This window comes from Lathyrus oleraceus, chromosome 3, assembly GCF_024323335.1.
Source record: "Lathyrus oleraceus cultivar Zhongwan6 chromosome 3, CAAS_Psat_ZW6_1.0, whole genome shotgun sequence".
Lineage (NCBI taxonomy): Eukaryota > Viridiplantae > Streptophyta > Magnoliopsida > Fabales > Fabaceae > Lathyrus > Lathyrus oleraceus.
The window spans coordinates 444421416-444445984 of record NC_066581.1 but is presented as its reverse complement, the minus strand read 5'-3'; the positions used below and the strand labels follow the sequence as shown (position 1 = coordinate 444445984).

General features: G+C 38.5%; 2 protein-coding genes across 2 annotated transcripts; both read right to left on the bottom strand.

Moving 5' to 3' along the window:
* Positions 1-792: 792 nt before the first annotated feature.
* LOC127131619 (uncharacterized) lies at positions 793-12837 on the bottom strand. Its single transcript, XM_051060534.1, has 6 exons — positions 12316-12837; positions 11234-12228; positions 10400-11182; positions 10007-10078; positions 8965-9196; positions 793-930 (listed from the first exon to the last, which is right to left on the bottom strand). Exons 1-6 carry the CDS (start codon positions 12835-12837, stop codon positions 793-795), a joined length of 2742 nt encoding a protein of 913 aa, XP_050916491.1.
* A 9017-nt stretch (positions 12838-21854) lies between these two features.
* LOC127129373 (uncharacterized) lies at positions 21855-23489 on the bottom strand (the record flags this gene model as incomplete). The annotated part of the gene is made up of 1 exon (XM_051058579.1): positions 21855-23489. A coding segment is annotated over exon 1 (1635 nt), but the record flags the coding sequence as incomplete, so codon positions are not given.
* Positions 23490-24569: the final 1080 nt, after the last annotated feature.

Genomic DNA, 24569 nt, shown 5'->3' with positions numbered 1-24569 from the left:
AATACATTAAACGGACTATCTATTCTAGGGACTTTATTAATCAACCATAATAAAGAGAATGCCTTTTATTATTCGATACAAGTACCAAAATGTATTGGCCTCTAGGGCTTACACCAACAGCTCCCACTTAAGTTCAAAGCGCAAACCTACCAAAATAAAAAGGTTTAAGCTGTCCTAGAAGTCATGTCATTATGTATTATAGGAAAAGGGCATCCTACATTGATAATGATGAGCTTCTCATCCATTGCTTCCAAGACAACTTATCTGGGGCATCCTTAGATTGGTATATAAGCTTAGAATGCAGTAAAATCAAATATTGGAAGGATTTGTTCGAAGCCTTTCTCAAGTAATACAAATATAACCTAGACATGGCTCCCACCAAGTTACAACTGCAAAATCAAGTCTGCAAGCGCCGCGAAACATTCAAAGAATACACTCAAAGATGGCGTGAGATGGCTTCTAGAGTTAGACCCACGCTGACAGATGTTGAATTAGTTGATATCTTCATGAGCACTCTCCAAGGTTTGTACTATGAAAAGATGGTTGATAGTTCATCATCCAACTTTACCGACATAGTAACCATTGGGGAGCGTATTGAGAATGAGATGAAAACTGGGAAGATTGCTAGTGTTGATAGCCAGACACTGGTCAAGAAATCACAGGGGTTTGCCAAGAAGAAAGAGGTTGAGGCAAATGTTGTGAAGGAAAATGTCTACCCTCAAGTTTAAGCACCTATGGCACCAATTTCATATTACCCTTATCCGTACATTGTCGCTAATCAATATCTACAACCTATATACCAACCTCAGTATCAATAGCCTCCACAGGCTCCAATCTCTCAAAATCAGCGACCTCCGTAAGATAACCGAAACCAGAGTCAAGTTCAAGGAAGACATTATGATAATAAGCATCTTCAGTCTGACCAGATCCCTATATCGTATACTTAGCTGCTACAATATCTTGTTCAACAAGGGGCAATTATGCCAAAAGAAATACCACCAGTTGTTTATCACTATGGCCCGAAGTATAATCCTAACATTTCTTGTGTGTTCCATGCCTACTATATAGGGCACTCAACCGAAGATTGTGAGCTGTTCAAGACCAGAGTATAAGAGTTGATTGATTAGAAGGTCTTGTCATTCTTTGAGGCAGGGCCCAATGTCATAACCAATCCGTTGCCAGCTCCCTGTGGATAAGTTATGAATGGAGTTAATGGTGAGGATTTCTCAGATTCAGTTGCTTCTTTAAAGGAGTATCAAGGCTAGCAATATCATATTGATTCAATCATGCATCATTTGTAATCTTTTCTTGTTTGTTATATGTTGTTCATTTGTAAAACTTATATGGTTTTCAGATGATAATAATAATGAAATAAACATGTATGTTTTCCTTAAATCCATTCGTGTTCACTCTGTAAGTATCATATATGGATCCCTATGATCTTCACATGTTATTTTGATCAAGAATTCACCAAGAGTTTGAAATTGGTTTGCCTTGCAAACCCTAATTCATCTGGGCATCTCATGTGACTTCTTCACCAAGATTCTTCAACAATTGATCAAATATTTCAAGGGATACTTCAAATTTAATCATCTTAGGCATATATGATCTCCCATGAGTCCCAAAAGTCAAGAGAATTGCAAGCTAGCAAGTTGGTTGATGGTGGTTGACCAGAGGAATTCATCTGATCAAAATTGAGGTTCCCTAGACCCTATCTCCTACAATATTTGTCATATGAAAATTATTCCAAGAGAAACTTACTCTAAATGACATTCCAAACAACTTTAATGTTTAGGTCTAGAGCTAGTTTTGTTTGGAAAGTCATTTTTTATGGTGAAAGGTTATAGGTCATTTTGTCTAAACCCTAACTTGGAGGTCAAATTCCCAAGGCCATAACTTGCTCAATTTTTATGAGATGAAAGATTTCCAAGTTGCACAATCAAATTCAAGGTGTCTAATTAAACTTTGATGTTTGGAGGAAGAGATAATTAAACTTTTATGTGCACGTGATATGAGGATACATTATAGGTCATTTTGGACCAATGCCATTGAACAAGTGATTTTCCTCAACTTCAAAAATGCATAACTCCTTCATATTAAATCCAAATGAGGTCAAATTTGTGACCATTTTGAGATAATTTGAGAGAGATACAACTTTGGTGAAGGAACTTTTCTCATTTGAAGCTCACATAAAAAGGTAGCTAATGTGGAATAAGTGAACATATGGCTTGACACTTAGAATTTTTTTTTGACATGTTTAATTTTCCCAACTTCCACCTCAAAATTCATCATGATCTAAGATTCAAATGAAAAAGTGTTCAACATGAAAGTTGTTCCTCTTGATCTAGCCTTTCCAAAATGTCCAATTTCATCCATTTTGGACAAGATTTGAATGGGTTGCGCATGGCCTGAACATGAGTGATCCTTCGACACAAGTTGAACTTAAAACATCCACACACTAATGCATAACATTCCAATGTGATCTCAGCCTTGCTTGTACTCAATTATGGATCCGAAGAAGTGATTTCATGGGATACACCCATGCACCCATGCAATGCACATTGCTATTTTTGGAATTTCATTTCAAGTGTGCAAATATCAAACCATTTGGCTATAAATAGTGCCCTCTATGCTCAGAAACAAGGACTCTGCGCGCCAACTTTGAATCCATACCTCAAAACCCTTCCATTTCAGAGGATAACCTTGATAATTTCCATTGAAAATTGAGTTTGAATCTCACTGTTTTGAGATTCGAAACTCCAAGAGTCCTGAGCTTTTCATCCATTCAATTCTACTCCTTCAAGTGTCCTGAGCAAGATCAAGCACAAGCAAGAGCAAGATCATCGAGTACAGACCTGCATTGAAGGTATTTTCCAGAAATTTTCATCTCTTTGATTCTCACTCAATTCTCCATAATTCTCTTGGATCCTTGGTTGTCTGAAGTCCTACCAATGTAGGCAATAAGATTGAGTTGCTTTGAGGTCAAATCGAGCAACTCAGATCGTGCACCTCAAATTTCAACTCCTTGTATCTCTCAATATACTTGGAGTTCGGATAAATTGAGGCCAAATTCGAGCTCAATGGAATTTTTACTTTAAATTCATGTCCTTATTTTTAATTTTGGTGATGGTTGTGACTGAACCAGTTCGGTGAAGCTCACCGGAGAAGGAGACCGGAGCTTTGGCTCCGGTGGTGAGTTGGCAGTCATCAGAGCCACGTGATCCATTTGAGTTGTTCTAATCTCGTGCGTTGAAACTGATTACCACTTGTGTTACGCATTAACTTGTGACTATTGTGGAAGGCACGCCAGGAGCCACTTGATCTGCCACCTCAATTAATGAGGGAGATCAAGTGGTCCACGTTTTTTCTCATTTTCTGATTTTCATTTTATTTGGTTTATTTTCATTAATTTATATTAATTTTAATATTGATCCAAAAAATATGAGAGTTTCACCAAAAAATTTTATATAAATTCCTCTTTCATTTTCTGAATTAAAATTATTTTTTGGATCATTCTTAATATTTTTCATGATTTAATTGATTTTGTGAATATTTTTAATTGTTTAAAAATAGTTTTAAGTTTCCAAAAATTATGAGGTTTTAGGAATTTGACCAACCATAATTTAATTTAATGCATACTTTAATTGACTTTAATTACTTAAATGTAAAATAAATTGTGTTGAGCTTCTAATATTGACTTGTTGAGTTTGACTTGTGTTGTTGGGCCTTGGTCAAGGTTGATTTGACTTTGTTGAGTTAAAATCATTGGATTTAGGGGATTGATGAAATGTATATTTCATCTCCCAAAATGAATGAATGATTTTAATTTGGTAAAAGTCCTCCTTTGACCAATTTGTGTTGATTCCATTTCCCCTCCCTCTTCATCTCAATCCCCTTCTCTATTCATTCATGTCATAGACCTATGATATCTCTATATCTTAAGGCTAGTTGATTGCAAAATCAACATAAGTATGGATGAGATTAGATCCACTCTTTTGCATATTTTTTAAGTGTGGTATGTTTTAGGAGTATGGTTCATAATACCATGTCTCTAACATGCATTAACACTAAAATTTCTAAGTCCAATTACGATTGCTTAACATAGCGCAAAATTTGTGACACAAAAAGGCATAGCATTATAGTAAGTGAGATTGTAAGTCTCCCCTCTTTCATGGTATTGTGTGGAAACTTGGACTTTTTTCCTTCCTTTGGAAGATGTCTTGGTTCAAAGATCCATGCTTGTGAATAGTGGGTTGAGTGTTCTCCAAAGAATGACTTAAACAAAAAAAAGCAAAAGCAATACTAACTTCTAATAAACTAACAACTAACATTTAATTTCAAGCCATTTACTTTTATGCACTTTAATTTCAAGTCTTATTTAAACCTTTTTAGGACTTTTGTGCCTATCACAAACTTGAAATTTTGTTAAAAAGCAACTCATTCACTTTGAAATTGATACCACGAACTACGAGGTTTTGATCCCTCATTTTATGTTGGTACGTAGGAACAAGTCCGAAGGTCTTGTCAAACACAAAAATATAATTAATGAAGTATTTTCTCATCCCTCCACTCTATTTATTACAAATATCATTTTGTACAAAAACACATATGCACACAAGAAAGGGCTCCCTAGGAGTACCTAGGACACTTTGGGTGCTAACACCTTCCCTCTGTGTAACCAACCCCGTTACCTGTAATCTCTGGCATCTTATTAGTTTTGATTTGAAAACTTCTTATATTTGGGTTTTGTTCGTACTTTTCCCTTTTCCCTTGGAAACAATAAAAGCACGGTGGCAACTCTGGTTTTATTGACGTTAAGTTTATCCATAGCTTAATGGTCATGAATTTACCGCTACAGAAATTAAGTGGCGACTCTACTGGGGAGTAGTCTCCAGTGGGTTTAGCCTAATTTTATGTGTGTATATAATTGTATATTTGATGTATGTATATTTGTTTATATGATATAATCTGCTTGTTATGCTTGGTGATCTCTGAGTGGTGAGATAAGTTCTAACCCGAACTTGAGTGCAACTAAAATAGGAGGATGGTATAGTCATGTTCGACTTGTTTGGAGTAGTCCTTAACAAGTTGGCTTGAGACCCATCTACTCAGTGGAGACCCTTTTGAAGCTATTGATGTCACATAAGTTATTTGTGGTTAGGCATTACTTTCTCTGATATGAGGTCCGAGAAGTTGAGGACCGTAGAACATTTAACCCATCTTGGCCTATTTAGGACGTAGTGCAAAGAGTGTTCAAGTGTAGACTTGATAACAGTTGTTACACGATACTACACTCAGACGAGTTTCTCTTGAGAATATTATGGGTTGATGAGTCAGTCATCCTAACCTGTAATATCCGATAGATGGAATTAAGACTCTGGGAACTTTTTAGAACATGATCTACATGCTTTTATTCTTAGTTCACTCCTTTGGGATGGTTCTTACCCAGACTCCATGCTCGTGACTCACAACAAACCCTTGATTCTTGGTTGATCCAATCAAGTCTTGTCAATATCAATGGAACTTGGGTGTTGATAAGGTGTAAACTATAATGCACCAAAATGGATGATTGATCTTGACAATGACTTGATTCATCCCTTGACCTTTGTTTGTTTTCCTTGTGTGTGATCCTTTATTTGTGATTGTTGCATTCATGCATTCATGCGCATCATAACATTCATCACACGAAAATTTCAAGGAACCGAGGTCTTATTTGTAAATATTTTCAGACCATGGATTGTGGACGAAGGAACACTAAGAAGTACAGTTTCAGATGTCTCGACTTGAAAGAGTTAAGGAAGCTATCATCTTTTGTATTAGATCCTTTGGACTTAAAGCAACGTCATTTGGAAGCTTCTGTCTGTTTTGTCAACTGATGCAGTGGAAGGACTCTTGAGTGTATTGGTTCAGTTTTATGATCCTCTCTACCGTTGCTTCACTTTTCCCGATTATCTGCTTGTGCCTACGTTGGAGGAGTATGCCCATCTCTTGGGAATACCCGTTTCTAACAAAGTGCCTTTTAATGGATTGGAAGAGATTCCCAGATCTCATATTATAGCTGAAGCTCTTAATCTGAAGAAGTCTGAGATAGAGGCTCATTGGGTGAAGAAAGGAGGATTGTTTAGGTTGACTTCTAAGTTCCTCATCAAGGAAGCTACTACCTTTGCTCAAGCTGGTAGTGTGAACGCTTTTGAAGCCATCTTTGTGTTTCTCATTTATGGTTTGGCTTTGTTCCCTAACATTGACGATTTTGTTGATGTTAACACCATTAGAATATTCTTGATGGGGAACCCTGTGCCTACTTTGCTAGGTGATATGTACTTCTCTTTGCATTTGAGGAATTCTAAGGGTGGTGGAACTATTGTGTGTTGTGTTCCTCTTCTCTACAAGTGGTTTATTTCGCACTTTCCTCAGACACCTGCTTTTGTGGAGAACAAACAATACCTACGATGGTCTCAGAGACTTATGTCTCTCACTAATGATGATATAGTTTGGTATGATTCTTCATTGTGTAGTGTAACACCCCATTTTCTACCCACGAGTTATAACAACAAAATCAGAGTCGTAAAATTTTCTATAAATGGAATATTACATGTTCAACTTTAAACAATTTCCACTTTAAGGAATCATAACAATATGTAACACTTTTCTTAATTCGACAAAATAATGTCATTCACTCCAATAATTCAACTTCATAAAATCTTACGCAGCAGATTCATAAAAAAATTCTTATCATCTTTAAGCAACATAAATACGACTTAACTTAAAGAGTAAACAACTATAATCCTTCAAACAATTTAAATTTTAGTAACAATTAAAAGATCCACAAAGCAGACACGCGACAATCCCCCCGAGTGCTACGTATCAGAGCGACTGACCACTGACCCGACCAACAGTAACCGGCTACTTCTCAGGATTACCTGCACGTTGTCACATAAGGACAACATTCAACAGAAGGGGTGAGTTACAATAATTATAATCAGTATATGAAAAACAATACAGTAATTAAGAATCGTACACAAACACCCCTTCTCAATTAAATTAAATACCCATACAACAAACCAACAAAAATGCAACTCTTATGAGACTCGACTCGTCATGCATGTGGTACCATTCGGAGTAAAACTCCCAACTTAAAATTTGCCGATTTAACGAGGCATCAAGGCTTAAGCCTTCAACTTTCAACTTTTGCCAATCCAGGCCAACGTGGTGTGAGCAAAGCTCCGACTTAATGCATATGAATTTACATGACATACACGACTTTAAAATTCCGACAACATAATAATAATAGCAACACAACAATGTTTTCAACATAATCAACTTATAATTAACTTTGGCTCACCAAGCTTACAACTCAGTATCTTTAACAACTTTCCGTACACGGAGTAACTTAACAACTCAGTCATACTTGTATCGACACTTCATAACATAAACCCAACAAAATTACTCATCAAAATTAACTATAATATTACCCGACTCACCCCGACGAATTTCATTAAATTCTGAGCAATTCGATTTTTCACTTTTCCAACAGCGTTAACCCGTTAACGCCCTGGGTTAACCCGTTAACGCAAGACAGAATACAATTTTTTTTCAGTTTTTCAACAGTGTTAACCGGTTAACGCCCTGGGTTAACCTGTTAACGCAAGACAGAATACACTTCCTGGCAAATTTTAACAGTGTTAACCGGTTAACGCCCTGGGTTAACCGGTTAACGCAAGACAAACAACAATTTTTCACAATTCATAACAGTGTTAACCGGTTAACACCCTGGGTTAACCGGTTAACGCAAGACAGAAAGCTGTTCCTGCGCTAACACGAAGCAGAATGCAGAATTCTCCGCATTTTCCGCCGTTGGAGGACTTCCGGACCTCCGATTCCAATTCCGTAAAAAGCTACACTTTCGGAAAATCAAGACTCATCCAATTACAGATTCAATTACAGCTTTAACATAACTTATTCATCTCAATTTTTTCAGCATTCAACATCCCAATTAGGGTCAAATCAATGGCTTATCACTACCCATTACATGTTAACCCATAATCCCCATTAAACGACGATAACCCCCCTTACCTTATTATTTTGGATCGAAGGTTGCTCTAAGAATCGGATTCCGGAAGTTTTCTTCTCCTTCCCTCTCGTTCGTACAACAGTTCTCTAACTCCTCTTCTGCTAACTTCTCTCCACTACTGTTTTTTTTTTCTATCACTTCTTTTATTTTCTCTTTATTAATTTAACTAAATATCCTAATCTCTAATGGGCCTAATATAACACCTCTCATTTTACTAATTAGCACACAATGATAAGCCCACTTACTCAAATAACACCAGAATTATATTATTATTTCTTATAATAATTTCTACGACTTTCGACTAATTTCCGACTAACCACAATAATTACTTAAATATTAAAAATAACAAATAATTATTTTTGGGCGTTACAACTCTCCCCCACTTAGAATATTTTCGTCCTCGAAAATTTACCTGCTTCAAACAGCTTAGGATAGGAGTCTCGCATCTTGCTCTCCAATTCCCATGTCATGCTTTCGCCTGCATCTCCCAACCAAACGACTTTAACCAACACAATCTCTTTTCCTCGAAGAGTCTTTGTTTCACGATCTTCAACTCGTACAGGCTTTGTCTCCATTGTTAAATTATCCCGCACTTGCACATCATCCATACTAACCACATGAGACGGATCTGAGACATACTTCCGAAGCTGCGACACATGGAATACATCATGCAAATTCGAAAGATTAGGTGGTAATGCCATCCGATAAGCAACTTTTCCAACTCGTTCTAAGATTTGATACGGACCAATGAAGCGAGGAGTGAGCTTTTTAGACTTCAAAGCCCTCCCAACACCGGTCACAGGCGTGACTCTCAAAAACACATGGTCACCAGCTTGAAATTCTAAATCCATCTTCCGCTTGTCATGGTAACTCTTCTGCCTACTCTGAGAAGCTTTCATCTTCTCTCGGATAAACTTCACTTTCTCGGTAGTTTCTCGAACTAACTCTGGTCCAAGTACTACACCCTCACCAGATTCGTGCCAACACAACGGAGTTCTACATCTACGACCATACAATGCTTCAAAAGGCGCCATTCCGATACTAGAATGGTAACTATTATTATATGTGAACTCGATCAATGGAAGATAAGTGTCCCACGAACCTCCTTGTTCAAGAACACAAGCTCTCAGTAAATCCTCCAATGACTGAATAGTTCTCTCAGTTTGGCCATCAGTTTGAGGATGATATGCCGAACTCAACCTCAACTTAGAGCCCAACGAATCTTACAGACTTTTCCAAAATCCCGATGTAAACCTCGGATCTCTGTCCGACACAATACACAGAGGAACACCATGCAACTTTACAATTACTCGGATGTAAATCTCTGCCAACTTCGCAATTGGGTAAGTGATGTTAATAGGTATGAAGTGAGCCGACTTCGTGAGCCTATCAACGATCACCCAAATCGAATCATGCCCTCTTAAAGTAGCAGGCAGCCCCGTTACAAAGTCCATAGAAATTCTATCCCATTTCCATTCTGGAACTTCCAACGGTTGCATCAACCCAGCAGGCTTCTGATGCTCAATCTTCGACTTCTGACAAGTTAAGCACGCATACACAAAACGAGCCACCTCTTCTTTCATTCCGGGCCACCAAAATATTTTCTTTAAATCCTGATACATTTTAGTAGCTCCTGGATGAATACTCAAACTGCTTCTATGACCCTCTTCTAGAATGCTTCTTTTCAAAATCGCGTCATCAGGAATACAAATTCTTTCCCCTAATTTCAACACACCTCTCGCATCAATCTTAAAGTCACTCTTCTCTGATTGACCACAACGATTAAGGATATCTACTAATTTCACATCCAATTTCTGTGCCTCTCGGACACTATACATAAAATCATTATTAATCTTTAGCATTCCTAGCATTACACTCTGCGGGGTTACTTCGCAAACCAAACTCATATCACGAAATTGCTCAATTAATTCCAACTCCTTAATCATCATTGCTGACACATGCAAGGTCTTTCTACTTAAAGCATCGGCCACAACATTTGCTTTTCCTGGATGATAATTCAAACCGAAATCATAATCCTTAAGCAATTCTAACCACCTACGTTGTCTCATGTTCAGCTCTTTCTGATCAAATAGATACTTTAAACTTTTATGATCGCTGAAAACTTCAAATCTGGAACCATAAAGGTAATGCCTCCAGATTTTTAGCACAAACACCACAGCAGCAAGTTCAAGATCATGCGTAGGATAGTTCTTTTCATGAATTCTTAATTGTCGCGACGCATAAGCAATTACTTTATTATTTTACATGAGCACACCTCCTAAACCCATCAATGAAGCATCACAGTAAATTATAAACGGTTCCTCCGGATTTGGCAAAGTCAAAACCGGCGCCGACGTCAATCTCCTTTTTAATTCATTAAAACTCTCTTCGCACTGAACATCCCACACGAAAGCTTTACCTTTACAAGTTAATTTAGTTAACGGAAATGCTAACTTAGAAAATCCTTCAATAAACCTTCTATAATATCCAGCTAATCCCAAAAAGCTTCTAATCTCGGTAGCCGACTTAGGAGTCTCCCATTGCAATACAGCTTCTACCTTGGAAGTATCTACAGCAATACCCTTTCCTGAAATTACATGGCCGAGAAAACTGACTTCTCTTAACCAAAACTCACACTTGGACAGCTTCGCATACAATTTCTTATCTTTCAAAACATCCAACACTAATCTCAAATGTTCCTTGTGCTCTTCTTCGGACTTAGAGTAAATCAAAATATCATCAATAAATACTACCACAAAATGGTCCAGATAAGTATGGAAAATACGATTCATGTATTCCATAAATACTCCCGGCGCATTAGTCACACCGAAAGGCATCACAGAATACTCATAATGTCCATACCGAGTTCTGAACGCTGTCTTCTGGATGTCTTCATCTTTCACTTTGATCTGATGATAGCCCGATCTCAAATCAATTTTACTGAACACACAAGCACCCACTAATTGATCCATCAAATCATCTATTCTCGGTAGTGGATACTTATTCTTGATCGTTACTTTATTCAATTGTCTATAATCAATACAAAGCCTCATACTACCATCTTTCTTCTTTACTAGCAACACTGGAGCTCCCCACGGTGACACACTTGGTCTTATAAACTTCTTCTCAAGTAAGTCTTCCAATTGCTTTTTTAATTCATACAATTCAGATGCCGACATTCTATACGGTGCCATCGAAACAGGCCTAGTACCAGGTACCAGATCAATAGTAAATTTAACTTCCCTCTCTGGCGGCACACTAGGAATTTCATCAGGAAAAACTTCAGGGAATTCTTTCACCACTAACAGTTCCTCAATCTTAGCTTTACTCTCAACCGACAACGTCGCCATCAAAGAAAACATCTGAGCTCCCTCTTTCATCAATTTTCGCAATTCTCTGAAAGGTAATAAGTCAACTCCTTCCTCTTCAGGAGTGGAAAACCTCACCGACTTATGATGACAATTTATATGAACATAATTATACTCTAACCAGTTCATACCAAGAATTACATCCATCCCATCCAACGGCAAACATACTAAATCAACATAGAAATCTTTATCGAAGATCGACAAAGGACATTTTAAACATACCAAAGAAGTAGTTATTGATCCCTTAGCTGGGGTCTCAACAATCAATTCACCATCCAAAGCGGACAATTTTAAACCCAGTCTTCGAGCACAGTTAGCAGAAATAAAACAGTGTGTAGCACCGGTATCAATAATAGTAATTAAAGGAGTACCATTTATGAAACATGTACCTCGGATAAGTCTGTCCTCACTGGAGGTTTGAGTTCCGGTCAATGCGAACACCTTTCCAGTTTGAGATTTCTTTGGCTTCTGACACTGACTTCCAATATGCCCTTCTTCGCCACAATTAAAACAAATCATTTCCTTGTGCTTGCAATCAGCTATTGCATGGCCAGTCTTACCACAGCGAAAACACCTCTTTACTTCAGCAGTGCATACATTACTCTTATGACCAGCCTGACCACATTTGAAGCAAACTATACCAGCAGGGGCACCTCCCCTACTAGTCCTCTGAGCCGGAGCAGCTCCTTGTTTCCCTTTTCCCACTGGAGCATCATACGGCTTGCCACGGTTTTGATGTTGCTTGCCCCTGCGGTCACTGACAATCTTGTAATGAGCATTATTGTCTTCTTCAAATATCCTGCAGCTATCAACCAATTCAGTAAAAATGCGTATCTTCTGATACCCAACAGCCTTCTTAATTTCAGAGCGTAGTCCGTTTTCAAACTTGATGCACTTTGAAAATTCAGCACCAACACCAGTGTAATGAGGATAAAATTTGGACAACTCCACAAATTTTGCAGCATAATTAGTGACAGACATGTTTCCTTGCTTCAGCTCAAGGAACTCAATTTCTTTCTTACCACGGACATCTTCCGGATAATACTTTCTCATGAATTCCCTACGGAATACATCCCAAGTAATGACTTCACCTGCCACGGTCAACCTCTCGTGAGTCTCTAGCCACCAGTCATCAGCTTCGACTGCTAGCATGTGAGTACCATACCGAACCTTCTGAGCTGGAGTGCAATCCATAACACGGAAGATTCTCTCGATCTCTTTCAACCATCCCAAGGCGGCATCTGGATCATGCTTCCCTTTAAACACCGGCGGATTCTCTCTTTGAAAAGTCGCCAAGCTACGTGATCCAGCATCTCCACCAGCATTTGGCAAGTTCTGCACAGCTTGTGCCATCGCTTGCATTGCGGCAGCCATTGCAGCGTCATTCCTTCCAGCCATTTCAACTTATCACTACAACACAACTTAAAAGTTAGATTAGTAACAATACACAATTGTTAGACAGTAACGACACGACAACTGGCCGGACAGACCGACCTGCTCTGATACCACTAATGTAACACCCCATTTTCTACCCACGAGTTATAACAACAAAATCAGAGTCGTAAAATTTTCTATAAGTGGAATATTACATGTTCAACTTTAAATAATTTCCACTTTAAGGAATCATAACAATATGTAACACTTTTCTTAATTCGACAAAATAATGTCATTCACTCCAATAATTCAACTTCATAAAATCTTACGCAGCGGATTCATAAAAAAATTCTTATTATCTTTAAGCAACATAAATACGACTTAACTTAAAGAGTAAACAACTATAATCCTTCAAACAATTTAAATTTTAGTAACAATTAAAAGATCCACAAAGCAGACACGCGACAATCCCCCCGAGTGCTACGTATCAGAGCGACTGACCACTGACCCGACCAACGGTAACCGGCTACTTCTCAGGATTACCTGCACGTTGTCACATAAGGACAACATTCAACAGAAGGGGTGAGTTACAATAATTATAATCAGTATATGAAAAACAATACAGTAATTAAGAATCGTACACAAATACCCTTTCTCAATTAAATTAAATACCCATACAACAAACCAACAAAAATGCAACTCTAATGAGACTCGACTCGTCATGCATGTGGTACCATTCGGAGTAAAACTCCCAACTTAAAATTTGCCGATTTAACGAGGCATCAAGGCTTAAGCCTTCAACTTTCAACTTTTGCCAATCCAGGCCAACGTGGTGTGAGCAAAGCTCCGACTTAATGCATATGAATTTACATGACATACACGACTTTAAAATTCCGACAACATAATAATAATAGCAACACAACAATGTTTTCAACATAATCAACTTATAATTAACTTTGGCTCACCAAGCTTACAACTCAGTATCTTTAACAACTTTCCGTACACGGAGTAACTTAACAACTCAGTCATACTTGTATCGACACTTCATAACATAAACCCAACAAAATTACTCATCAAAATTAACTATAATATTACCCGACTCACCCCGACGAATTTCATTAAATTCTGAGCAATTCGATTTTTCACTTTTCCAACAGCGTTAACCCGTTAACGCCCTGGGTTAACCCGTTAACGCAAGACAGAATACAATTTTTTTTTCAGTTTTTCAACAGTGTTAACCGGTTAACGCCCTGGGTTAACCTGTTAACGCAAGACAGAATACACTTCCTGGCAAATTTTAACAGTGTTAACCGGTTAACGCCCTGGGTTAACCGGTTAACGCAAGACAAACAGCAATTTTTCACAATTCATAACAGTGTTAACCGGTTAACACCCTGGGTTAACCGGTTAACGCAAGACAGAAAGCTGTTCCTGCGCTAACACGAAGCAGAATGCAGAATTCTCCGCATTTTCCGCCGTTGGAGGACTTCCGGACCTCCGATTCCAATTCCGTAAAAAGCTACACTTTCGGAAAATCAAGACTCATCCAATTACAGATTCAATTACAGCTTTAACATAACTTATTCATCTCAATTTTTTCAGCATTCAACATCCCAATTAGGGTCAAATCAATGGCTTATCACTACCCATTACATGTTAACCCATAATCCCCATTAAACGACGATAACCCCCCTTACCTTATTATTTTGGATCGAAGGTTGCTCTAAGAATCGGATTCCGGAAGTTTTCTTCTCCTTCCCTCTCGTTCGTACAACAGTTCTCTAACTCCTCTTCTGCTAACTTCTCTCCGCTACTGTTTTTTTTTTCTTTTTCTATCACTTCTTTTATTTTCTCTTTATTAATTTAACTAAATATCCTAATCTCTAATGGGCCTAATATAACACCTCTCATTTTACTAATTAGCACACAATGATAAGCCCACTTACTCAAATAACACCACAATTATATTATTATTTCTTATAATAATTTCTACGACTTTCGACTAATTTCCGACTAACCACAATAATTACTTAAATATTAAAAATAACAAATAATTATTTTTGGGCGTTACAAGTAGCTTGGATATTATTGATTGTTGTGGTGAGTTCTCTAATGTGCCTCTCATTGGCACACAAGGAGGAATCAACTACAACCCTGCTTTGGCTCGTCGTCAACTTGGTTCCCCTTGAGAGAAAAACCTAATAACACTTTGTTAGAAGGTGTTTTCTATCAAGAGGGTAAATATCCCCAACATTTGAAGCAGAAGATTATGCATGCTTGGCATAATGTGCATAGGAAAGGAAGATCCGAGCTTGGTCCGTGCAACTGTGTAGCTTTGGAAGCTTACACTTCTTGGGTGAAGAAGAGAGCTTTGGAATTGAAGATGCCTTATGCTTGTGAGAGACCTATGTATATGGTTGTGGTTGATCCATTAACTCTCCCTAACCAAGATGTAGAGGAGTTGGAAGACGCACTCGCCAAGATGAAGCAAGAGAAGGATATGTGGGAAGAGCGTTTCCATGCTTTGAGAAGAAAGCATGAGGAGTTGCAACTTGAGTCTAAGGACAAAGATGCACTTATTGAACTTATTAAAAACCGAGTAGTGAAGAGACAGAGAGAGCCATAGGTTTCATCTTCCTCCAGTATGCCTCCGCCTTCCGGTGCTTGGAAGAAGATTGTTGATCATCTTGTCCTTGAGAAGGCTCAGATGAAGACTTCTTTTGAGTCCGATAGCCTGCAGCTAGGTCTTCTGACATTGTTGTTAGGGATCCTTAGGATGACTTGTTTCCTTTTCTCTCGTATTTTGTATTTTTGTTTTCTTAAAATGTACTCAGTGTAATCCTTCCAATTATATAAATAAAAGAGATTTTTTTATGGTCAATCAAATTGTTGCAATTATTGTTATTGTATATATATAAATATATATATATATATATATATATATATATATATATATATATATATATATATATATATATATATATATATATATATATATATATATATATATATATATATATATATATATATATATATATATATATATATATATATATTTGAAAATAAAATAGCAAGTTCCTTGAAAATAAAAACAATCAAGCATTGCATTTCATGCATCATTTGCATAACAGGTTTCTCTTTCGCCAGATGTCTTATTGGTATTTCTTTTGCATTAAAGCCAAGTTGACTCATCGATACAATACCCGCACCAATCACTCAAGAATCATGGAACATATAGAGAAAGAGAACAAAGACTTGAAGGACGAGATCGCTCGTCTGACTGCCATGATGGAGTCAGTGTTAGTTGCTCAGAGCCAATCTTCTCCAACGCCTATAACTCCTCCTCTTCAGAGGAATGTCATTTCCGAGGTTGCTACCTCTACCATTCCTACTACTGCTGCTCATTTTACACCTGCCATGCCTGCCGGATTCCCGTGGGGAATGCCGCCCAACTTTGTGCCCGAGGGTTTTGCACCTACCTTTGCTTCCATGCCGGCATCTAGCCCGGTCATGTATGTACCGCCTCCAGTTGTTCATACTTTACCCCGTGTTGAGGATACCATCTATCGTTCCGAGCCGTCTGAGGGTCCAGATGTCTATGAGAAGATGGACGAAATGAAATACCAATTTCTTGAGCTGCGAAAGAAGTTGAAAACCTTGAGGGGAAAAGATTTATTTGGTAAGAGTGATGTGGAACTTTGCTTGGTTCCTAACATCAAAATCCCGATGAAGTTCAAAGTCCCTGACTTTGAAAAGTATAAGGGGAATACTTGTCTGCTCAGTCATCTCGTCATGTATGCTAGAAAGATGTCAACGCAAACTGATAATGATCAGTTACTAATTCATTATTTCCAAGACAGTCTGACTGGTGTCGCTCTGAGGTGGTACATGGGTTTGGATAGTGCGAGTGTTCACACATTCAACAATTTGAGTAAAGCTTTTGTGAATAAGTACAAATATAATATGGATATGGCATCGGATAGGGACCAGTTGAGGTCATTATCTCAGAAGGATAAAGAGACGTTCAAAGAGTATGCTCAGTGATGGAGAGAGCTTGCCGCTCAGATTACCCCTCCTTTGGAAGAAAAGGAGATGACTAAGATTTTTCTCAAGACCCTGAGCTCGTTTTATTATGAGCGTATGATTGCCAGTGCCCCTAACGATTTTATCGAGATGGTAAAGATGGGGATAAGGTTAGAAAAAGGTGTCCGAGAGGGACGATTGTCTAGAGAGGAGGTTTTGTCTAGTAAGAAGTACGGTAGCGGGTTTTCCAGAAAGAAAGAGAACGAGACTAATGCAGTATCTGTTGGGAGGCAGAGGAGGCCTCATGTGAGAATAAGTCAGCAACCCCGTCAACACCATCATCAAGTATCATCTATGATTCCAGTATTTTCGAACAATCAATAAACACTAATTCAACAACAACGTCAATAACCGCCACAACAACGAACAAACACCTACAACAACAATATCAACAATCATCAACAACAACAAAATTTTGAGAGGAAGAAGGTCTGTTTGACCAGATTCCTATGACTTATGCAGAATTGTATCCATCTTTGGTTCTCAAGAACCTTTTGCAACCAAGAAATCCGCCTCAAATCCCTGAACCACTTCCATGGTGGTATAAACTGGAACTTCGTTGTGCCTTTCACCAAGGAGCTCCCCATCATGATATTGAGAATTGCTACCCCCAGAAGTATGAAGTCCAAAAAGCTGGTTAAGAGTGGAATGATGTCCTTTAAGGATCGTGCGCCGAATTTCAAAGCTAACCCACTATTTGCCCATGGTAATTCATCTGTTAATATGGTGGACGGCTGTCCCAGGGAATTCAAAATATACGATGTTCGCTTCATTAGAAGGTCCTTGGTGAGGATGCATAAGGATATCTGTTTGGTTAGAGATTGTAAGCATGACCATGATGGTTGTCCAATTTGTAGTGTCAATTCTCGAGGTTGTGTGATTGTGAAGAGAGACATCTAGAGGTTGATGGATGAAGGTATGATTCAGATCTTCCAGTCCCATCACTTAGGTGACGATGTCAATATTATTGTTCCAGTATTCAAGACTCCAAAAAGAATAGTGATCCAGTATGGCAACAACAACAATAATAGTGTCAGCAATAGATCGATATCACCGATAGTTATACGGTTAGCAGGCCATGTCCCATATGCATCCGATAAGGTTGTTCCGTATCAGTACAATGCGACTATGTTAGAGAACGGTCAAGAGGTTCCCTTACCTACGACTAGTTCTGTTGTGAGCATTGCTGATGTTATGTAGGTGACCCGTAGAGGTCGTGTGTTTGGGCCAATGTTCCCTAAGAATGTAGAAGATTGTTCAGTTGGTAAGAAGGTGGAAGTGCCTACACTAGATCCAATTAGCGCTCTGAAGTGTCAGTCTGGTGAATCCAGCAGTTTGAAGCCTAACGAAGACGATGAGGTGCTTCGCTTAATTAAGAAAATTGAATTTAATGTGGTGGAGCAACTGCTCCAAACCCCATCCAAGATTTCAATGCTGTCTCTGCTTATGAACTCTGAAGCGCATAGAGAAGCACTGAAAAAGGTGTTAGAACAAGATTATGTGGAACATGATGTTACGATGGATCAGTTTGATCATATTGTGGCTAACATCACTTCCTGCAACAACTTGAGCTTTTGTGATGAAGAACTCCCCGAGGAGGGTAGAAATCACAACTTGGCACTAAACATTTTGATAAACTGTAAGGAGGACGCTCTGTCAAATGTTTTGGTTGATACTGGATCTTCATTGAACGTACTCCCAAAGTCAACCTTGTCAAGATTGTCGTATCAAGGAGATCCGATGAGATATAATGGCGTGATCATCAAAGCATTTGATGGTTCTCGCAAAACTGTGATCGACGAAGTGGACCTTCCTATGAAGATAGGTCCGAGTGATTTCCAAATTTCTTTCCAAGTAATGGATATCCACCCGGACTATAGCTGCTTGTTAGGAAGGCCATGGATATATGAGGCGGGAGCAGTTACATCAACGTTGCATCAGAAGCTGAAGTTTGTCAAGAATGGAAAGCTGGTTAACATCAGTGGGGAGAAGGCTTTGTTGTAAGCCACCTGTCGTCTTCCTCTTATGTAGAAGCTGAGGATGAGATTGGAACTCCGTTCCAAGCCTTATTTATTGATGAGAAAAAGAGAGTTGGAGCACCTATGTCCTCATTCAAAGACGCTCAGAAGATTGTTGAAGACATTAATTCTGATCAGTGGGGACAGATGGTAGAGGTCGCCGACAACAAGAGCAAAGCTGGTTTGGGATTCCAACGAGGTTCATCTGTGGTTAGAGCTGAAGATGTGCAACCCAGTTTCCGTAGAGGAGGGTTCATTCATGGTAATGAACAACACTTAGCTATTGTGATCGAGGGTGATGAAGATGAAAACTGCACCAATTTTGTGACGCATGGAAAAGCTTGCAACAATTGGACTGCTGTTGATGTTCCTATTATTGTGCATCGATCTAAGTAATTGCTTTTATTTATTTTTGAAAATCCTTCTCCTATGCCTAAGGGAGAAGTGAACATTATTTGGGCATTTTCAAATTTGATCATCAATAAAATATAATTCTATTCATCCACACCTATGATGTTTTATTTTTACTTTTTGCTTTATTCTGAAACTGGTAATCACAAAAAACATAAATAAATAATAATTTGTCCATCTGCATAATATTTTGTCATAATTCACTTCTCTAAAATCAAAATATCAAATCACTATGCAGGTTGGTTTCTAAACCTATTGAATACAATGATCCTTCTCCTTCTCCAAATTTTGAATTCCCCTATGTTTGAGGCTGATGAGGAAAGTGATGAAGAAGTATCTAATGAATTGTCTCGTCTACTTGAGCACGAGGAAAAAGCCATTCAGCCATTTGAAGAGAAGATTGAGTTAGTCAATGCTTCAAAAAGGCGCCATTCCGATACTAGAATGGTAACTATTATTATATGTGAACTCGATCAATGGAAGATAAGTGTCCCACGAACCTCCTTGTTCAAGAACACAAGCTCTCAGTAAATCCTCCAATGACTGAATAGTTCTCTCAGTTTGGCCATCAGTTTGAGGATGATATGCCGAACTCAACCACAACTTAGAGCCCAACGAATCTTACAGACTTTTCCAAAATCCCGATGTAAACCTCGGATCTCTGTCCGACACAATACACAGAGGAACACCATGCAACTTTACAATTACTCGGATGTAAATCTCTGCCAACTTCGCAATTGGGTAAGTGATGTTAATAGGTATGAAGTGAGCCGACTTCGTGAGCCTATCAACGATCACCCAAATCGAATCATGCCCTCTTAAAGTAGCAGGCAGCCCCGTTACAAAGTCCATAGAAATTCTATCCCATTTCCATTCTGGAACTTCCAACGGTTGCATCAACCCAGCAGGCTTCTGATGCTCAATCTTCGACTTCTGACAAGTTAAGCACGCATACACAAAACGAGCCACCTCTTCTTTCATTCCGGGCCACCAAAATATTTTCTTTAAATCCTGATACATTTTAGTAGCTCCTGGATGAATACTCAAACTGCTTCTATGACCCTCTTCTAGAATGCTTCTTTTCAAAATCGCGTCATCAGGAATACAAATTCTTTCCCCTAATTTCAACACACCTCTCGCATCAATCTTAAAGTCACTCTTCTCTGATTGACCACAACGATTAAGGATATCTACTAATTTCACATCCAATTTCTGTGCCTCTCGGACACTATACATAAAATCATTATTAATCTTTAGCATTCCTAGCATTACACTCTGCGGGGTTACTTCGCAAACCAAACTCATATCACGAAATTGCTCAATTAATTCCAACTCCTTAATCATCATTGCTGACACATGCAAGGTCTTTCTACTTAAAGCATCGGCCACAACATTTGCTTTTCCTGGATGATAATTCAAACCGAAATCATAATCCTTAAGCAATTCTAACCACCTACGTTGTCTCATGTTCAGCTCTTTCTGATCAAATAGATACTTTAAACTTTTATGATCGCTGAAAACTTCAAATCTGGAACCATAAAGGTAATGCCTCCAGATTTTTAGCACAAACACCACAGCAGCAAGTTCAAGATCATGCGTAGGATAGTTCTTTTCATGAATTCTTAATTGTCGCGACGCATAAGCAATTACTTTATTATTTTACATGAGCACACCTCCTAAACCCATCAATGAAGCATCACAGTAAATTATAAACGGTTCCTCCGGATTTGGCAAAGTCAAAACCGGCGCCGACGTCAATCTCCTTTTTAATTCATTAAAACTCTCTTCGCACTGAACATCCCACACGAAAGCTTTACCTTTACAAGTTAATTTAGTTAACGGAAATGCTAACTTAGAAAATCCTTCAATAAACCTTCTATAATATCCAGCTAATCCCAAAAAGCTTCTAATCTCGGTAGCCGACTTAGGAGTCTCCCATTGCAATACAGCTTCTACCTTGGAAGTATCTACAGCAATACCCTTTCCTGAAATTACATGGCCGAGAAAACTGACTTCTCTTAACCAAAACTCACACTTGGACAGCTTCGCATACAATTTCTTATCTTTCAAAACATCCAACACTAATCTCAAATGTTCCTTGTGCTCTTCTTCGGACTTAGAGTAAATCAAAATATCATCAATAAATACTACCACAAAATGGTCCAGATAAGTATGGAAAATACGATTCATGTATTCCATAAATACTCCCGGCGCATTAGTCACACCGAAAGGCATCACAGAATACTCATAATGTCCATACCGAGTTCTGAACGCTGTCTTCTGGATGTCTTCATCTTTCACTTTGATCTGATGATAGCCCGATCTCAAATCAATTTTACTGAACACACAAGCACCCACTAATTGATCCATCAAATCATCTATTCTCGGTAGTGGATACTTATTCTTGATCGTTACTTTATTCAATTGTCTATAATCAATACAAAGCCTCATACTACCATCTTTCTTCTTTACTAGCAACACTGGAGCTCCCCACGGTGACACACTTGGTCTTATAAACTTCTTCTCAAGTAAGTCTTCCAATTGCTTTTTTAATTCATACAATTCAGATGCCGACATTCTATACGGTGCCATCGAAACAGGCCTAGTACCAGGTACCAGATCAATAGTAAATTTAAGTTCCCTCTCTGGCGGCACACTAGGAATTTCATCAGGAAAAACTTCAGGGAATTCTTTCACCACTAACAGTTCCTCAATCTTAGCTTTACTCTCAACCGACAACGTCGCCATCAAAGAAAACATCTGAGCTCCCTTTTTCATCAATTTTCGCAATTCTCTGAAAGGTAATAAGTCAACTCCTTCCTCTTCAGGAGTGGAAAACCTCACCGACTTATGATGACAATTTATATGAACATAATTATACTCTAACCAGTTCATACCAAGAATTACATCCATCCCATCCAACGGCAAACATACTAAATCAACATAGAAATCTTTATCGAAGATCGACAAAGGACATTTTAAACATACCAAAGAAGTAGTTATTGATCCCTTAGCTGGGGTCTCAACAATCAATTCACCATCCAAAGCGGACAATTTTAAACCCAGTCTTCGAGCACAGTTAGCAGAAATAAAACAGTGTGTAGCACCGGTATCAATAATAGTAATTAAAGGAGTACCATTTATGAAACATGTACCTCGGATAAGTCTGTCCTCACTGGAGGTTTGAGTTCCGGTCAATGCGAACACCTTTCCAGTTTGAGATTTCTTTGGCTTCTGACACTGACTTCCAATATGCCCTTCTTCGCCACAATTAAAACAAATCATTTCCTTGTGCTTGCAATCAGCTATTGCATGGCCAGTCTTACCACAGCGAAAACACCTCTTTACTTCAGCAGTGCATACATTACTCTTATGACCAGCCTGACCACATTTGAAGCAAACTATACCAGCAGGGGCACCTCCCCTACTAGTCCTCTGAGCCGGAGCAGCTCCTTGTTTCCCTTTTCCCACTGGAGCATCATACGGCTTGCCACGGTTTTGATGTTGCTTGCCCCTGCGGTCACTGACAATCTTGTAATGAGCATTATTGTCTTCTTCAAATATCCTGCAGCTATCAACCAATTCAGTAAAAATGCGTATCTTCTGATACCCAACAGCCTTCTTAATTTCAGAGCGTAGTCCGTTTTCAAACTTGATGCACTTTGAAAATTCAGCACCAACACCAGTGTAATGAGGATAAAATTTGGACAACTCCACAAATTTTGCAGCATAATCAGTGACAGACATGTTTCCTTGCTTCAGCTCAAGGAACTCAATTTCTTTCTTACCACGGACATCTTCCGGATAATACTTTCTCATGAATTCCCTACGGAATACATCCCAAGTAATGACTTCACCTGCCACGGTCAACCTCTCGTGAGTCTCTAGCCACCAGTCATCAGCTTCGACTGCTAGCATGTGAGTACCATACCGAACCTTCTGAGCTGGAGTGCAATCCATAACACGGAAGATTCTCTCGATCTCTTTCAACCATCCCAAGGCGGCATCTGGATCATGCTTCCCTTTAAACACCGGCGGATTCTCTCTTTGAAAAGTCGCCAAGCTACGTGATCCAGCATCTCCACCAGCATTTGGCAAGTTCTGCACAGCTTGTGCCATCGCTTGCATTGCGGCAGCCATTGCAGCGTCATTCCTTCCAGCCATTTCAACTTATCACTACAACACAACTTAAAAGTTAGATTAGTAACAATACACAATTGTTAGACAGTAACGACACGACAACTGGCCGGACAGACCGACCTGCTCTGATACCACTAATGTAACACCCCATTTTCTACCCACGAGTTATAACAACAAAATCAGAGTCGTAAAATTTTCTATAAGTGGAATATTACATGTTCAACTTTAAATAATTTCCACTTTAAGGAATCATAACAATATGTAACACTTTTCTTAATTCGACAAAATAATGTCATTCACTCCAATAATTCAACTTCATAAAATCTTACGCAGCGGATTCATAAAAAAATTCTTATTATCTTTAAGCAACATAAATACGACTTAACTTAAAGAGTAAACAACTATAATCCTTCAAACAATTTAAATTTTAGTAACAATTAAAAGATCCACAAAGCAGACACGCGACAATCCCCCCGAGTGCTACGTATCAGAGCGACTGACCACTGACCCGACCAACGGTAACCGGCTACTTCTCAGGATTACCTGCACGTTGTCACATAAGGACAACATTCAACAGAAGGGGTGAGTTACAATAATTATAATCAGTATATGAAAAACAATACAGTAATTAAGAATCGTACACAAACACCCTTTCTCAATTAAATTAAATACCCATACAACAAACCAACAAAAATGCAACTCTAATGAGACTCGACTCGTCATGCATGTGGTACCATTCGGAGTAAAACTCCCAACTTAAAATTTGCCAATTTAACGAGGCATCAAGGCTTAAGCCTTCAACTTTCAACTTTTGCCAATCCAGGCCAACATGGTGTGAGCAAAGCTCCGACTTAATGCATATGAATTTACATGACATACACGACTTTAAAATTCCGACAACATAATAATAATAGCAACACAACAATGTTTTCAACATAATCAACTTATAATTAACTTTGGCTCACCAAGCTTACAACTCAGTATCTTTAACAACTTTCCGTACACGGAGTAACTTAACAACTCAGTCATACTTGTATCGACACTTCATAACATAAACCCAACAAAATTACTCATCAAAATTAACTATAATATTACCCGACTCAC

Coding starts and splice junctions, on each gene's coding strand:
- LOC127131619 (XM_051060534.1), bottom strand. CDS start 12,837: ATGGCTGGAAGGAATGACGCTGCAATGGCTGCCGCAATGCAAGCGATG. Junction 12,229..12,315: donor AGTGCATCAAGTTTGAAAAC/GGACTACGCTCT, acceptor AGGATATTTGAA/GAAGACAATAATGCTCATTA. Junction 10,079..10,399: donor CCGGTTTTGACTTTGCCAAA/TCCGGAGGAACC, acceptor GAATTATCATCC/AGGAAAAGCAAATGTTGTGG.